Below are 18,712 nucleotides of genomic sequence, written 5' to 3' on the forward strand. Positions count from 1 at the left end.
TAACATAAACTGAGAATACTGTTCGGTGTGATTAGTCCTGTTTGTCTAGTATCAAGTAGTCAATGAAAAGCAAGAAATGGTAATTAAACCAGACTGACTAAAAGAAAGCAGGGTATATATGAAAAGGCATGTAAAGTTAATGCATTGACAGGAGCTTAGGGGCTATGATGTAATATTTTAAAACCAGACACTGCATTGTAGGATACCTAGAGATAGACTAAAAAATCAAGTTGCTGGACCCCATGTGGGCAGTCTCTGGAGTTACATTTAAAAATGTAAAGAAAACTATATAGAGTCCAAATGTTGTATTAAAATGCAGGAAATATCAAGACATGATGAAACAGACATTTTTCAGTCTGTGGGTGTGGTTCTCCTTTAAGACATTAGGCAAGGGTGAGAAAACCTTCACCAATAAAGCACATGTTTGGTATTATACAGGCTATGTGGGAGTCATCTAAGATATAATAAGCAGTAGAATTTATTAGCTGTTGAGAAATAATAGCCCATCTTTTTTAGAATAGGGTCCCAAGCCATAGCACATATAGTCAACAGTCTAAAAAGGGCCATTATTCTACCATAACTAATTTTCCTTGATGGGATAGTGAGAATAGGTAAGGGGTCATTATACTGAAAAATATTCTTCTTAATATAATAATATTCACTTGAGGTCTTGTTTTGAAATAATGGTCCAAATTCTTTTTATTTCTTCCTGGTTTCTAAGGATATATCTTTCTTTTTAACTTATCATTGTCTATTTTACTGTATTATAAGTAGGCTGGATATGAAATTACCAATAAATGGGAAATAATATTATTTTTCTTTTACTAATTTTTACGTAGCTCATGTTAAGTTAGAAATGTAAATTATTGCAAAAAGGAATGCTTTCATTTCGTTCATCTTAACTATTGTATCAGCTTGGACTAAGAAATGATAAATACAGTAGAAAAGCAATCATTTTGTCTGTTGCCATGATCAAAGCTAGTAATGAGGGTAAACTTGACACAAACTATTAAATACCATTTTGTATAGTGAAACTTTAAACTGCATATGCTTCCTTTGAACTATGAGTGTCTAAAGGGCTTATTAGCATGTAAGGGTTGGACTGTGTAGCAGATGGTATGTGCAGTGTACATTGATCTCATAGTGCTCTACAATATTAATGTGCTATATTTTATCTCATAACTCAGTGCTTTATGTCACATATACAAGTTTTTGTGTCTGGAAGATGTTATTATTAGAGAGATGATATGTATGGTTGCAGCTCTTAAACCAGCAACATATCATGGCCCATGATTTCCTTGTCTGCATCAGCATTCAGCCATCTTTGACAACAATACTGAGTATACAAACAGTTTTAGTAGCTAACAAATCTACAGACAATATAGCAATACAGTAAACAAAACTGCCTTTACAATCGACATTTTATTTTGTACAGACCTACACTCAGGTGATCTTCCTACCCTTCTGCATTTTGCTGCAAAATATGGCCTGACACAACTTGTATCATTGCTGATGAAGTGTCCCGGTGCAGTCCAAGCCTCACAAATAACAAACAAGAGAGGAGAGAATCCGATCAATCTCGCCAGTTCCTATGGTTACAATGATGTAAAAAAACTTTTGGAAGAACTATCAGTTAGTGAGGTAAGTCAATGTTTCCCTATATTATTGATTTATTTGAGAAAACAAAAGCATTGTTTTAATGATAGCTGAGTAAACTGCACACAGTTTACACTGACTGGATCAAGATGAAACTGTTAGATTTTTGTTTCCATGAGCATTTTTACTATTCAGAGTTTGCTTGTTTCTTTATTGCTTACTGCCCCTCTTGTAGTACTTTATGTTAAAATGTGTTTGTAGTGCATGGGTCACTGTAATTATGACACAATATTAGGGAAAGACAGGCTTAAGTACATTTCTTACATCAGAAGTCAAACAAGATAGATATGTCGTAGGTATGAGAAAATATATACTGTTTTTTTCAAGTTTGGTACATTTTAAATTAGGATGTCATTGCAGTTATAAAACCACCAGTCTTCCATTGTTTTGTTCACCTAAATATGATATTCTAGTGCCCCTTTTCTGGTATTGCCTAGGAATAATTTTTTAGGCAGTTTGTTTAATATTTATTTAAACAAATGTCCATGTTAATCCAAACAATAAAGGTTGACACCACAAGCAAGAAAGTGTAGCTGCACAGGACAAGTAAAGTGTATAACATAAAAATAATAGCAAAACCTGTGCAGAATTCACCCAGGCGATCATTCGAGTCACGCCAGCTCACGTACAAAGGATGTCTTTTCAGACTTTACAATGGAAAATCTCTCAAAATTCCAAAGCAAAACTATACAGCACTCAGTTGATGAGATAGGTGTCTATTCAAACCTCAAAAAACCTTTTTTAGTGTCCAACAATATTCAAACTCCAGATGTAAAGTAAAACGCCAGAAAATCTGTATTGGAACAAAATGGTAAGCGCTTTCACTATACAGCTTTATCAAACCATTACAGATTCACTCCTACAATAGATGATATATATAGAATATAAAATTAAACTAATCAGCACTTCAGTAATGCATTAATTAATCAATTACTGATTTAAAGATATACTAAAACACTAATACATAGAAAATGCCTACATAAAAATATAAAAAAACATACTTTCAAAAAATAGTGAAAAATACATATAGTTAAAACATACATATATAAAACTTTGCATAAAAAGATTCTCTCAATTAATCGCCTTGAACCAGAGAAAATCAAATGCATAGAAATTCATATGCGTAAGGCATTTATTTTTATATATATATTTATAAACAATACATTAATATTTAATTCTTCTCCCTTTAAGGATAGGTTTTATAGGTATTTTTCATTCAAACCAGGGGGGTTATGTGCTTGCAACCTAATTATCCACTCAGCTTCTATTTGTTCTGTGTGATTCCTTACATACCCCCCCTCTCTGGTTAGGTATGTTGGTTTGTATGACCATAAATTTAAAAGAATGGGTAGATCCATTCTGTAATACATGCGTCGAAAGTGCATTAATTTCAGATTTTATTCTAATCTGATATATATGCTCCCTGATTCTATTTTTCAACTTTCTGTCGGTTTTTCCGACATAAAATGCTGCACATTCCATACAGGTGGCTAAATATACTAAATGTTCTGTATCACAAGATGCATTAATATTAAAAGTGTGAATCTTGGAAGTACTAGGATGCACAAACATGTTAGTGTTTGATAAATATGAACAGAAGTTACATTTTCCACATGGTTCTGTTCCATGGTAGTCAGTTATATTATTTTTTAAATAATGTGGAAAGCATAACAGTTTATGTAAATTCTTTCTGTTCTTATACATAAATTGTGGATGCTCTCCAACTAGTTCCTTAATTTCAGGGTTGGTGTTTTTAAATATCCCAATGCTTATATACTAAATCTTTAATCAATTTTACATCTTGACTATAAAATAAAGTTAGCTTCTGGTGTTTTCTCATAGTCTCAGTTTCTTCTGAATATATCTCCCTATAATAACTCTGGCCTTTCTCAGAGAATATGGGACATGCTTTATTATCTCTTAATTGATATACATTTAAGAAACTTTTTTCTACATCTGCTTGTTCATAATTTCGTACTAGAAGTATTTTATTTAAATCGTTTAGCTCAATTTCATAATTACTTTGTAGTGGATTCAATCTTGAAGCTCTAATAGCCTGCCCTGTAATAATATTAGAAAAAATATGCTGTGGGTGCAGACTATCTCTATGTAGAAATATATTTTTTAGCAATTTTTTCTGTGCACCCCTGTGTTTAACCTTCCATTGTCTAAGCGCTGTATAGATACATCTAGAAAAGCTATATTGTCCTTAGAACTAGTTATAGTGAAGTTCAAATAGGTTGTTAACGAATTAATCTTTCTGAAGAACACATGTAATTCATCAAATGTGCCAGTCCACAGAAAAAACAAATCATCTACAAAGCGCCTGTAAAAACAGACATATTTCTGATACATTTCAAGATGGAAAAGCTTTTCTTCTTCCCATAAAGCCATCACAAGGCTGGCGTAGCTATTGGCACAAGATGTGCCCATAGCCACACGCCATCCTTTTGTAAATATAATTTTCGTTCGAACAGGAAAACATTATTATTTAATACTAATTTAAGTAACAAGCAAATTAAATCTGCATGATTCTCTGAAATGTTAGAGTGTCTATTTAAATACATCCTAATGCTTTCTATTCCTGTTTCATTAGGTATATTAGTAAATAGTGAACAAACATCCATAGTTACCATTATAATTGAGGCGATATCTATAATAGCTTCTGTCCCTTCATATAGATCTAATAAAAATTGTTTTGAATCTCTTAGAATGAACATATTAGAACTGACTGTAAGTTTCAAAGTTTTTTCAATTAGTATTGATAGGGGTTCTGTAGCCCACCCCCGACCGGAAACTATCGGTCTCATGGGTGGGTTTATTGGATTTTTATGTACTTTAGGTAAACCTTGGATTATTGGAATAGTTGGACTATCAACGAATAAAAAATTATACATATCTAAGACAATTATTCCTGCCTTATATAATTCATCCAAGGTATTATGTACGTTAACAATGTGTTCTTGTGCTTTCGTGAGTGGTATAGATTTTTAATATTTAATGTCGTTCAACATATCTAACATGCTATTATCATAAGAAGATTTGTCCAATATTACTATAGGACCACCCTTATCAGCAGGTCTTATTGATATATTTCTATCATTCCTCAAGTCCTGTAAAGCACTGATTTGTCTATGTGTTAAGTTATTCTTCCTAGTGCAGACAAGATTCTCATTCTTCATATTTAGTACATCTCTCTCTACTATTTTACTGAACGCATCCAGTAAAGGATCCAGTAAAGGGTGTAAATCCAGTAAAGGATGTAAATTAGGCACAAAAGTGCTTGGTTTTTTTAGGCATCTGCCTGCTATTCCTGATTTATTCTCAGGGTATAACATTTTCAATTGTACATTTCTTACAAACAATTTAACATCCAAAACTGTATCGGTAACATTACTCTGCTTTGTTGGAATAAATGATAAACCTTTATTCAGAACTGCCACTTCATATCTATTTAGAGGCCTATGTGAGAGATTCCATTGTAAAGTCTGAAAAGACATCCTCTGTAAGTGACCTGGTGTGACTCAAATGACCGCCTGGGTGAATTCTGCACAGGTTTTGCTATTATTTTTATGTTAAATGCCCATGTTTCTTGACAAATTGTTTACAGCATTTGTATACTATAGTTTACAGATTTTGTGCAAGTATGGAAAAAGCAGATCTCTTCAGCTCACAAATTTGTACTAGACACAATAGATCTGATTAATATGACTTGTACAGTCCTAACATTGCCTCATCGGCAACCTAAGGTTAAGTAACATGTAAATGGCTGTTTATTTTCTCACTTGACTTAAAGGCAGAATACCATTCAGAGGGATTAAATAAAGTCAAACAAGATAGGGAAATTGTAGGTTTGAGAAAATCAGGTATATTATTTTTTTCAAGTTTGGTACATTCTACATTATGTCGCAATTGCAATTATAACACTATCAGTCTTTTCATTGTTTATCTTGATTAAACGCAGTGTTCTGTCATCATCTTATAAGCAGACAATATGCTTAGAGTGGGTGTTTGAATCACCTTCAAGTAGGCAAACTGTATTGTTTAGAACTTTTACATTGAACCATCAAGTTACTTTACAAATCTAAGCTGCTTTCTCTGACCAAGCTTTTGTAATTACCTGTGTTATAGTCTTTGCATGCAGAATTATGACTGGGGCAAATCATAAGCATATTGCCACAGAACAGATTTAAAGAAATTCACCTCAACAGTAAAGCTTTTGAGGTAATTTTCTTAAAATCCATCAGAAGAACACATAACAAACTGCAGTTAAGCTTGGCTGCCCAAACATAATACATACGTGTGTGTGTGTGTGTGTGTGTGTGTGTGTGTGTGTGTGTGTGTGTGTGTGTGTGTGTGTGTGTGTGTATATATATATATATATATATATATATATATATATATATATATATATATATATATATATATATATATATAGGTCTACTTTACATGGTCGACTTTTCACAAAGTCGACTTAAAATAAACACAAAAAACACAATGAATGCTTACCTTAAAACTGTCAGCAGGGGGGCTAGCCCACCTGCACCCCTATATCCCCAGTAACTTTAATATACCAAGTCCGAGATCACACTACAGTGTGGAAGAGGGAAACTTTCCCATTTTGCACTGTACAGAGATAGCAGTTCCCCATGGTCAGCCTTTCAAAAGTCAATCATATGGTCTCAGCCATATGAAAGTCGACTTTGTGAAAAGTCAACCATGTAAATTAGATCCATATATATATATATATATATATATATATATATATATATATACATATATATTTATATTTATTATATATGTATATTGAGGTTCAGATTAATTCTGCGCTTGGGACACTAAATGTTTTGTGATGCTGTTCTCTTTCCTGTCATTTCTGGTCCAGCATCTCCCTTTTGTTATTAGGAAGCTTGTGTCATAACAGTTAGTTTATTTGTCTATATGCTACATTTTATAATTCCTTGTTTTTCATTGCTCTCAGATAAACCCAAGTTAAAGTAGTAGTGTTATTGCTTAATGAGAGTATCATTTGTCCAAAGCCTATATAGCTCTATTTGTTATTTGTATGGCTTGTCTTGAAGAGCTAATCATCTCTGTTTCTAAGTCTTGTCATTATCATACAAAACAGCTAAACACTGAGAATCCAGCATTTTTTAGTGGTAGATATAAAACTGCTGTAAGAATGCAAGGAAATCAAATGAGTGCAATGAAATACGATGTCACCGAGTCATGTGAAAATCCAGTTGTACATAAAAAGATAATAATAAGTAGAATAATAATAATACTAATAATAATATATATTAAATGGCTATCTCTACTTTTTAAAAGATTTCAATTATTGTTACTGCATCTTACCTTCTCTGGAATTCTACTTGTCTACAGTCCTTTCATACCTGCATCATTCAATTTTATGTAATCCAAATGGCTCCCAAACAAAATCATTCTTAGTGGATTCATGTATTTAGATAAAACCTCCTTTCAGTTGTCTTTAATAAAGATAACTCCAGATCACGTCAGTGTCTCATGTATTTTATATTATTCACTTTTGTAATCATCTTTGATCTTCGCAAACTTCCTTTGGCCTGCCTCAAGCTCGTTCTGAAAATCTTTCAAATATGTGTTTATAATATTCTCCCATATTCCAATTTAGGACTAATCAAACCAAGATAAATGCATATCATAATTTCTCCATTTCTTAATTTGAGCTATTTCTTGATGCATCTCATCTATTTATAATTATCCTTTATTATGTTTGTGTTGTTGCCTTATAATTAGGTTCTTGTCCACCATTATATTTATAAGTCTCTACAGATTCACCTTCTGACTTCAATAAGTTATATATTTAACATTAAACCATCCAAATGAGATGTTGTTAGTGTTTCTTTACTAATAATCTTATTGTTTATGCATGACTCATCAGATTGCAATGTGTTGTGGTCCAGTTCCCAAACCATGATCTTACTTATCGTGAAATAAGCATAAAAAGGAAGAACAGTTTTTTGGGAACTTCTGTTATTTCCTATAAACCCAGAAGGATGTGTTACCAGAATTAATTATTGTAGACCTTTTGTCCATATTCCATTATAGAGTACACAGCTCAGATGGTGTAGAGGTACAGTGTAGAGGTGCATTGCTCTAAGATTTGGAAGTGATGACTTTTTACATGTAAAGAAACCCCAATCCCTCCGCACCACATGCTCCAGAGACCTTAACCTCCCAATCCCTCTGAGCTACATGCTCTAGGGACCTAACCCTTGTCACCACAATAAACAGGACATGCTGGAGGGATAGATTTCTGTCCCAGACACTTCCTATACTCTGGAACAAGATACCCATCTATGTCAAGCAAAGTTTCTCATTAGCACTCTTCAAGAAAAATCTTGATGAGTGGATGGGAAATAGGAAATACATCCCAGAGATCACTTTTGTGGCTCTGCTCAACAAGGGCACTGGAAATTAACTTTCTTGGGTGGCATAAACCAGGGAACCTTGTTGGCTAGGCTTACTTAGGCCCTTGGGCTGATAGTCTAGTAACTACCTATGAACCTATGAATCTATGAACAATCAACAGAACATGCTGGAGGGACAGGTTCATAACCCAGAGACTGCCCATGCTATGGAATAGACATCCCATACATGTCAAACAGAGCACCGCACTGGCCTCTTCAAGAGAAATCTTGATAAGTGGATGGGAAATAGAAATCTCACCCCGGGGATCACTCCAGTGGTTCTACTTGACAGACATACTGGGAACTAATGTTGAGTGGCACAATGCCAGGGTAATCCTATGGGCTAGGCTTGTAAAGGTTCCAGAGCCAATAGCTTAGTACACACCTATGAACCTATGTAATCTATCTCAACTAACCAAATTACTATCCAGTTCATGAATTGAGCTGATAGACCTTATTTCATCAATTTATCTCAGTATTTGAAAGGAAACTACACTGAAGGTGGTACTGAAGTCTAGATATAGGACATCTATTTGTAGCCTTAACTCCAGAGTTCTCATCTCATTCTTATAAAATTGCTGATTGAATGTGATCGAAGGGCTATCTTTATGACATATATGCTGGCAGATATGCATCTCAGCTACCTTTAGCTCCTTCACTACTTAGGTTCATAGGTTCATAGGTAAGTGCTAGGCTATTGGCCCTAGGGCCTATATAAGCCTAGCCAAAAGATACCCTGGCTTTCGGCACCCAAGAAAATTATTTTCCTGTGCCACTGTCGAGCAGAGCCACAGAAGTGATCCCCTCTTTGTGAGGTATTTCTGCGGCCTTTCCAGTTGTTGTAGGTGTCTTGTGAGATACATACCAAAAGGGGCATTGTACTCTATAATGGGTCTAATGAGTGATGAGTAGAGGGGAACAATGACCTCTTTTTTTCCTAGATGAGAAACCTTTTGTGATTAGGTGTGCCATGTAGAAGGATTTCTTACTGTGGCAATGTGATTATCAAAGGAGAGACTACTGTCCACCTGTGTCCCAAGGTCTCTTATCACACTTTCGGTGTTAAGTAATCTACCGCCTATGTAGTAGTTCATGGGTACGGAGTTTTTACCAAAAGGGATGACAATGCACTTTTTGGCATTGAGCTTGAGGCCATGGCTTTGACACTAGGCATCTGTCTCAGCGAGGCCCTTTTGTAGGATGTCCACATTTTTTGGAGTTTTGATTATGGCTGCTAGTTTGCAGTCATCTGCAAACTTCATTAGCCAAAGACCATCTGTGTTAGCCTGTACTTCAGAGAAGTAGATACCAAACAGGAGAGGACCCAGGACTGAACCCTGTGGTTCTCCACTTGTCACTGGTCTGAAGTTGGATTTGGCATCTGCTACTTTCGCAGTGTGGGTTCTGTCAGTGAGCTAGTTGGCAACCCATCTTGTGATATAGGGATTTATACCTAGTTTAGTGAGTTTATCTATAATTCCAGAGTGGGGGGATGGCGTCAAAAGCCTTGGCGAGATATAAATAACTTGTGTGAACCACCTTACCCTCATCCATGGCTTTGGTGACTGCTTCAAAGAAGTCTATCAGGTTTAGGAGACATGATCTGCCTTTTACAAACCCGAACTAGGTGGGGTCCTGAGTTTGAAGATTACCAATGTCATTGTTTATAAGTTCCATGATGATACGTTCCATAGCCTTGCAGATCAGGCTTGTTAGGCTAATGGGGCAGTAGTTTCCAGGGTCCATGGTGGCTCCCCTTTTGTGGAGTGGGATAACTGTCACTGTGCGCCATTCAGTGGTCACATAGCATGAGGTGAGGCTATGATTGAACATGGTACTTAGGTGGGGTGCCAGTTCATTCTGTAGCTCATGTAGAACACAGCCTGGGATGTTGTCAGGTCCCATGGATGCTGTGTTGTTGGCTTTGGATAGTGTGTTTTTTACCTGTGCAGCCATGATTACAGGAACTTTGCATTCTTCTGGTATAGAGATGGGCCCTTTAGGGGATGACAGGGGGATAAAGTTAGCACTGAACCTATCTGCCAGGATGTTGGCAATATCAGTTGGTTCTGTATATTTAGTGCCATTGTGCTGTAACTCAGAGCAGATCTAAGTGTTGCCATTGAGATTCTTGACATAGCTATAGAATGCTTTGTGATTGTCTTTAGAGTCAGTGGCGATTTTGTTTTCATAACTGCTACTGCCTTTAATATCAATCTTTCAACATTTTTTCATTGCTTGACAATAATCTGTCACATTCTATACTTAATAGATTTCCTTGCTGTTACAGACAGACTTTAGTAATGATTACTGTCCAATTTTTTGGGACTTCCAGTTTGTTTTATCTATTTTCACATATCATTGTCAAAGGTATTGCTTGTTGTTCTTTCAAAGTTTTAAGGATTTTGTCGATCACACCATCAGTTTTCTAACATGTATTTATAATTCAATGTACTCAATGTGTAAGTAAAGTTTTCCCTAACTAAAGTTATCATTTCAATGAATGCCTTTTCCCTTACAATTCATACAGTTCCTCCTCCTCCTTCACCTTCAAAGATTAATCTGAAATGCTCTGCAAACAGATCTACTATTTCTTTTCTAGCACGCACTACTTTACCTTCAGCATTTAGTTCCCATTCACAAAATCCTGTTCTGCCCTTCTTATGTTGCTGTAAAATGTTCTTCTGTTGTTATTCCTCACATTATCCACTATCTTCTCCTCATATTTTTCCTATTAGTTTTCATATTTCCTTTAGTGTATTTGTTCAGTCTGTTTACCTCTTTTTTAGACTTCGCTTGTATCAAATTTCCATTTTTGCATAAATCATTTCTTCTACTTTTCAAAAGCCTGCTGTTGTTAATCAGCTTGTCATTATTCAGATATTTTGCTTTGCCAAAACTTGAAATTGTCCTTTCAACTTTACCAGACAAAAGGTTATTCTTTTTAGTTTACCACATCTCTTTAAGTTTTACTTAATTTGATGTCTGTAGCTCATTGTATTGAATAAGACTAATTGAAATTAAAACAAAGTCTATACTATTAACAAAGGAGTGCGTTTAGGGCTTTTAACAATAGTGACCTGAGATTTCGCTCCAAACACACTAAAAATAAATATATAAAGCATGAGCACACCACTGATGGAGCAACACACAACTCGATTTTACTGTAGTTAAGGTAAGTGTTTTGTCTTAAGCTTCACATATCTTAAACCTGTTTGGTAACACAGAGATATAAAACATTGAACCCTGAGCTAATGGAAGTGTTACGCCTACATTACAAAAGAAATCTCTGTAATAAAGTCTCAAAACTACTAGTAGTGTAAAAAGAGAATGTTAGCAGTGATCTCATTGTTATTGAAAATATAAAATTTAAAAAGGAATGGCCAAATTAAGAGAGTGTATCAGTCAGCTAGCCTATCCAAAAGCAGCCAACAGAGGCTGAGATTGGCAGCATGCCATCAGTTAGGAGGCTGTGAGAGTTAGGAAATGGAATGTAGGGTAAAGATCCTGCACAGGCAAATGACATACACAGTTAAGGCTAGCTAAGGAGATGTGCCAAAAACTGTAACTCTCAATGGGATGTTACTAGGGAAACTAGTGGAACCATTCAGGAGATTGACAGATGATCTGGCTATAGAAGCTGAGGGGCTGGCGTTAAACTTCAGTTGCTAATGATCCCATGGTGGTGGTGGCTAGGAGCTGCATCAGGTCATGAACTAGGGATTATAGGCTGTATGTCAGTCTGCAGGAGGTAAGCAGTCTTTGGCCCAAAGCAGGGAAGTGGATCTGAACCAAGAGCTATAGTAATATAGAAACATATATGGGGTTGGCAGGGAGATCAATAATTCAAATAAATAAATAAAACAGTGACATTTATAGCAATTTGTGGTAATAAGGGGAAAGATGCTAGTATACCTAGGGAGGGGGGGGTCACTATCACATCTTGAGAGATATCATATTACACTCAGAAATACTGAAGAAAGATGACCATGAGTTAGTCTGGTTAAAGCCCACTAGCTTGTCCTCACTTGTAGATTGAGCACACAGACCAATAAGGGAACATGCAAGCTACTATTAGGAATTGCTCAGAGATATTAACTTTGCCTATAGCTGGGGAATTGAAGGCTGGTTAATGGATAGACACTTCGGGTATTATTGTCCAGATTGCAATTAAATATAAAAGCAAGGATAGATATTTGAGACACATAAAGGCTGCAAACACAATTAGTCTAGAACCATGAGATAAGCTGTGTGGCATTTATGAATTACAGTTAATATGAAAGATGATGAAGCACATAATAGAAGCACATGTAACTGCTAAACATCATGTATTTATTTATTTATTTATTCCTTTATTTGTTTATTTGTTTACATCTTAACCAAGTAAGTCAGATGGTCAAAAGGCCCTTGACCTGGGAGACAGTCCTCAAAAGGCCCTCAGACTGAGGAGGAGACATTGGCAAGAATATAGAATCAGTACTAATTAAGAAAAACATGGCAGGAGTGGGGAGGGACTTAATTAAATAACAAGTAATATGTAATATATTATTAGTAAATGTTATTGTTATTGTTAGTATTAATTATTTAACAAATAACTATCAAAATCAGAATTTAAAAAAATTAATACAGAATGACTAACATCACACCCAGGATTGGTTCTATACCTTATGACCTTAACTTTTCAGGATAGGTACTGGCTATCCACAACCCTGAATAGGAAAATAATAATATGGGAATGTTACTGAATTAATGCATCTTGAGCTCTAAACTTAAAATTTAAGTGAGATGTATTTCTTTGTCTTGCTTGCTGTACTCTGCCTGAATATTGCTGATTTCTGTCTGCATTTTATTTTGAATTAAAGTTTTTCATTTAAGGTTTGGTTACTTCTGTTTTTATCTTATTCGTGTATTACATTTCACTTATTTTAAGTTTTCTGTTTTGTTGGAGTTTTAAGAGGTCTTGGCTACGGTCAGTTAGAAAAGTTAGCAAAGAATTCTTTTGCAAAGAGTTAACAACATCAGCTAATTAGTGGGAGGACCTGAGAAACAGCATGCCTCATTTAGCTAGAAATATCTCTGTTTAGCTAGAGTGCTTGTTTAGCTTACTTGCTGTACCCTGCCTGCATATTGCTGATCTCTGTCTGCATTTTATTTTGAATTAAAATTTTTAATTTAAGGTTTGGTTACTACTATTTTGTGTCTTATTCATGTATTACATTTGTTTAGTTTTAAGTTTTCTGTTCTGTTGGAATTTTAAGCGGTCTTGGCTAGGGTCAGTTAGAAAAGTTACCCAAGAATTCCTTTGCAAACAGTGAGTAACATCAGCTAATTAGTGGGAGGAGCTGAGAAATAGCATCCCTCATTTAGCTAGAAATATCTTCATTTAGCTAGAGTGTTTGTTTGGCTTGCTTGCTGTACCCTGTCTGAATATTGTTGATCTCTGTCTGCATTTCATTTTTCCCACCCTCTGTCCCAGCTGTTGCTGTATTCTTAAACTTGTTGGATTTTGAGTTACCTGCCCCTACTATAAATCTGATTTTGGACACTCCTCCCAGTCTCATCTCATCAGCTTATTCTGCTGAGTACAGGAAGATCATTTGGGAAGACTCACCTGCTTAGTTTCTTAACCTTGAATTATCTTATGCTTCCCCCCTTCCCATTTAACTTAAAATAATTGTACTTTATTCTATTGCGTTTTCTTTATTCGTGTTTCTTCCCACTTTATTACTTTATTTTGCTTTTGCAGCTTTTTTTAGTGTTGGATTGCATTTATTCTGCTGCATGTATTACTGCTTGCTAGTGGCCTGATTAAATTGTAACTGTTATTCTAAGCCTCTTAGTTTTAATTTAAGGACTTGGGCTTCAGGCCAGTTGTTTTACATTAAGAAGGTTAGCAGTCTACACACTTTTGGCAAGAGAGGCAGCTTACATCCTTCTAAGTTGGGAACTGCTGGTTGAAGGCTTAGTCTGTCTGTTATTTTAAAAGTATCTTAGTTATGGTTTAAGTGCTTGGGCTTCAGGCCAGTTATTTTACATTAAGAAGGTTTGTGGTCTACACTCTTGTGGGAAGAGAGGGTAGCGTCTTCTCTTGTCAGCTGGGAGTTGCTGGTTGAAGGCTTACAGTGCCTGTTTATTTGAACTGTTTTTTTTTAATTGTTGCACTTTGTTTGCTGTAGCATAGACTAGTCTCAGATCTGCTGAATCTAGTTCTGAATCTAGTTCTGTTTGCATATATTGAGCAGTAAACCAGGCCATCTTTTGTTGGAGAGGGCTCCCCTGCACTCTAGTGGCAGGAGGACGCAGTTATAACTCATCTGATTGAAGGTTGCTGGAATGGGGCTCAAGTTTGAGCTTTTTATTGGTTAACTTGTTTAAATCAGTTTACTCTTGTCTGCTACATAAGTACCACATTTGTGCAGGTTTGAGCTTGTTTTAGAAATGCCCCACAGAGTTTGGTGAACAGCTACTGCTCTGCTGTATTTATCTGATCAATCCAAGCCATCTGCTGATCTCTGCAATAATAAGTAGAATTTTTCACTGAATATTGCAATTTTGAACTGCATTTGTACTATATCACTGCTTATTTGAACTGTGTTTTTTTTCTGAAATTGTTGCACTCTGTTTGTTGTAGGATACACTAGATTCAGATCTGCTGAATCTAGTTCAGTTTTTATAACGTGAGCACTAAATCAGGCCATCTTTTGTTGGAAAAGGTTCCCCTGCACCCTAGTGGCAGGAATGAGCAGTTAGAACTCATTTGAATGAAGGTTGCTGGAAAAGGGCTCAGTTTTCAGCTTTTTTATTTGTTAATTTGTTTTATTTTATTTTCATGTTATTTTATTTATTTTATTTACATTTGTTTACCAGTAAACTCCAACTGGACACAAGTCCTTTCTCAGCGGATGCCTGGGGAGAAAAGCTGCAAAGTTTAAATCAGTTTGCTCTTGTCTGCTACATAATCATTGTGTTTTGTGGGTTTGCGCTTATTTGTGCATCATGCACTGCCGAGCAGTGATGGACACCATTGGCAGTTGTAGACACAAGCACTTCTGCCTGCAGATTTTCCCTTAGTAGTCTGTTGGTGATACATTTGTGAGTTGCAACTGTCCCTCACTGACAGGTGATACATTCAGCAAAGCTCCTGAGGTACCAACACAGATCCTACCTACTTGCCCTTCGTATTTTTTGTCCACTTCTCCTGTCCTATATTTTACCTGGTCCTTCCTATCCGCTCCCTGTTTTCTGACCACATCAACTTAGTATTGTGGATGGACAATTTCCCACAGTTTCTCCAGCAGCCTAGTCAACATGGGCAACTGAGGCAATATAGCAGTTGCCTCATGTACACTGACAACCCACTTCTAGTCTACACACATTCATTATGTGGCAGATGCATCTATATCAAGAAAATAGAAACCAGACTGTCTCACGCACCAGTCAGTTCATCTGATACTAAGCAGGTTGTCAGCATGCACAACTCATTTCCTTCACCTACCAAACCAGCAACACATAAACCTACATATGCAGAGGTCATTACCAGAAGCTTACCTAAGCATCAGCAACCTCCCAAACACAAACACAAGCATGATTCACATAATACATCCTCTGCAGAACATAGAACACATAATATATCAAACACCAGTGTCTCACCAGTCAAGCTCCTAAGGCATAACAGAAAAACAAACATCTTAGTCATAGGTGACTCAATTGTGAGACAGACAGATATCTCTCTCACCAGGTTATATAAGGAAAAAGTCATGGTCAGCTGTCTGTCAAGTGCCAGGATCCTCCACATCACACACGCATTCAAGTCTCTCAGTAGTGGGCACTGTTATGACAGATCATAACCTCACTAGACAATATTAAGAGAGACATGATTGAGTTCTCTGATTATGTATCTCAGGCAGGTATGTCCCTAACCTTAAGCAGCATTTTACCTTTACCTAGGATGATACCTCAATACAAAGAAAAAAAAATGATTGACTTCAACAATTGGCTTAGTTTCTGGTGTCATTCAAAGGGGATCCAGTATCTGTCATCTTGGTACGACATGGTCGATAGATCTCAATGCTTTGCCAGAGATGGTCTTCATCTGTCACCCCTGAGATTGCAGTTACTGGGTAAGGCTCTTGCCACCCCCATAGTGCCTTTTTAGACAATGTCACAAGAAGAAAATTCCCAATGTAAAAATACTGTCTAAAAACAACATCATGGTTATGCTGCCAAACTCTAGAAGTCTAAACCAGAAACTGCACTCACTGGAAGAAGTCCCCACCTTGGAAGATGCTGACATTTATGCAGTCACTGAGACCTGGATAAAGGCTGCGGAGACCACCCCATCTATATCAGGTTACATTTCCTTCCACATATTCAGACCACAAACTGAAGGCATGAGAACTAAAGGAGGTGGTGTATCAATACTCATTAAAGATAAATACACCTCTAGATTGGTTAAACAGCACAATTCCCTTGAATTATTCAGGTGCAATTGACTGTGGGTAAGACCCCTCTTCAGGTCATTTCCAACTATAGGTCTCTCTCAATGAATCAGGACATCCACCTAGCCTACTTGGATCATCTACTTGAGTCAATCAAGATATATCAAAACACACTGGTTTTGGGTGACTTCAATTACCCATTCATTGATTGGGTAAATTATACATGTTCTAAATCACTTGCCAAAGGGTTCCTCGACTTCCTTAACTGCAATGCCTTGGACCAGCTGGTTGACACACCACAAGAGACTCAAACATCCTGGTTCTGGTGCTCACCAACATGGGGGACCCCTGCACCACCCCCAGTGTGTGGCCATCCCTGGTGAGATCTGACCACAAATCAGTCTTGCTAGAATTAACTATAATGCAAGACCCCCCCCAACAACTAGACTAAAAAACTTCTCCAAGGCCAATTACAATCTCTTATGTTACAGCATAAATAGCTTAAATGCCCCTTCCACAGCTAATGGAACAGACACCTATGCTGAGTTATACACCAATGCTTTATACAAGCACTTGTACTATTGTATTGACTCTGCTGTACCTGATAGAACCAAAGCAAAATCTTCAAGAAAAAAACAAACCTGCCTGGTGGACAACTGCAATTAATAGGCTATACAGCAGGAGAAAGAAATTGCTGTCTAAGAGTGGGAAGGAACTGTCTCAAAACTGGAAAAACTCCATCCTCAACTTAAACAAGCAAATAAGACTCCAAATGAAGCCCTCCAAAGCTAACTACGAATCCAAATTAGCTTCCCTAACTAAGGATAGCCACAAGGCATTCTTTAGTTACATCCATAACCTCAAAGGTAAGGCCCAGATCTGGGCTGAACACGTAGTTAATGGTACTGCATATACAGAACCTGTACATATAACAAACCTGCTGACTGACAGGTTCAGTGAAAACTTTACTCACCTGTCCTCAACACATATACCCCAAAGCATTCCTGACACCTGTCCCCCAATTAGTATCTCCAAGGAACAGGTCTTAAATGCCCTATCCAAGGCCAAAAACACAGCATCTATGGGAACAGACAACATCTCAGGCTATGTGCTACATGGGTTAAAACAGGAATTAGCATCACCACTGGGCATACTTTTCAGTCATAGCCTAAGCACCGGCTTTGTCCCAGCAGAATGTAAAACAACTGCCATCATCCCTTTACACAAAGGGTGTGCATCCATGGACCCTGGTGACTACAGACCCATTGGCCTGACCAGCCTTATCTGCAAGGCCATGGGATGAATCATCATAGACCTTATTAACAAAGATATAGAAAATCTCTGAACACTCAAGCCCCACCCAGTTTGGCTTTATCAGGAGGAGACCATGCTTGTTAAACATGGTGGACTTCTTCACCAAAGCCCCAGATGAGGGAAAATCAGTGCATACTGCCTACCTAGACTTAGCCAAGGTCTTTGACACAATCTCCCACTCAGGCATCATTGGTAAACTTGGTTACATATCGAAAGCAAGAACGTTACAAAGTGCGAATGCTCAGATGAGCGAAAATGCCACAAATCGAAGTTTGTTTTTTTTTCATCGCAGTACAGTGAAGATCATAATATTTGCCCTTTCTTCACTGTAGTGCGATCATGGAGTTGGAATATATATTTAGTGGGGGGGGGGCACAGCCCCCCACAATAACATTTTCGATTTGCAGCATTTTCGCTCATCTGAGCGTTCGCACTTTGTAACTTTTGTACTTTCAATAAGTATCTGATAAACTCACCCAGCTGGGTATCAACCCATATATTGTCAGGTGGGTTGCAAACTGACTCACTGATAGAACTCATACAGTCAAAATAAGGGACTCCACCTCCTCCAGCAGACCCGTAACCAGTGGTGTTCTACAGAATTGTGGCTGATAAAGTTTACTGATGACTGAAAACTGGGAGCAATCATTGAAACCCCTAGTGATGTCAACATCCTGCAAGGAGGTCTTACACAGACTAATGACAGGTGCCAAAGTCATGGTCTTTAATGCAAAAAAATGCATTAACATCCCCTTCGGCAGGGGTGATGTTCCTGCAGACTACCACATTAATAGCAATACCCTAAGTACACTGTCAGTGGTGAGAGATCTGGGCATACAGGTCAACAGCAATGTT

The 18,712-nt window shown here is 36.9% G+C and overlaps 1 protein-coding gene across 1 annotated transcript in view; it reads left to right on the forward strand.

The window, feature by feature from the left end:
• BANK1 (B cell scaffold protein with ankyrin repeats 1) overlaps positions 1-18,712 on the forward strand; it is a 1,951,135-nt gene that overhangs the window by 373,043 nt on the left and 1,559,380 nt on the right. The window contains exon 6 of the mRNA XM_044063440.1: positions 1,436-1,641. Within this exon, the coding sequence (XP_043919375.1) occupies positions 1,436-1,641 (206 nt within the window). The remainder of the gene's footprint in view (positions 1-1,435; positions 1,642-18,712) is intronic.

This window comes from Protopterus annectens, chromosome 2.part1, assembly GCF_019279795.1.
Source record: "Protopterus annectens isolate FY-2018-M chromosome 2.part1, PAN1.0, whole genome shotgun sequence".
Lineage (NCBI taxonomy): Eukaryota > Metazoa > Chordata > Ceratodontiformes > Protopteridae > Protopterus > Protopterus annectens.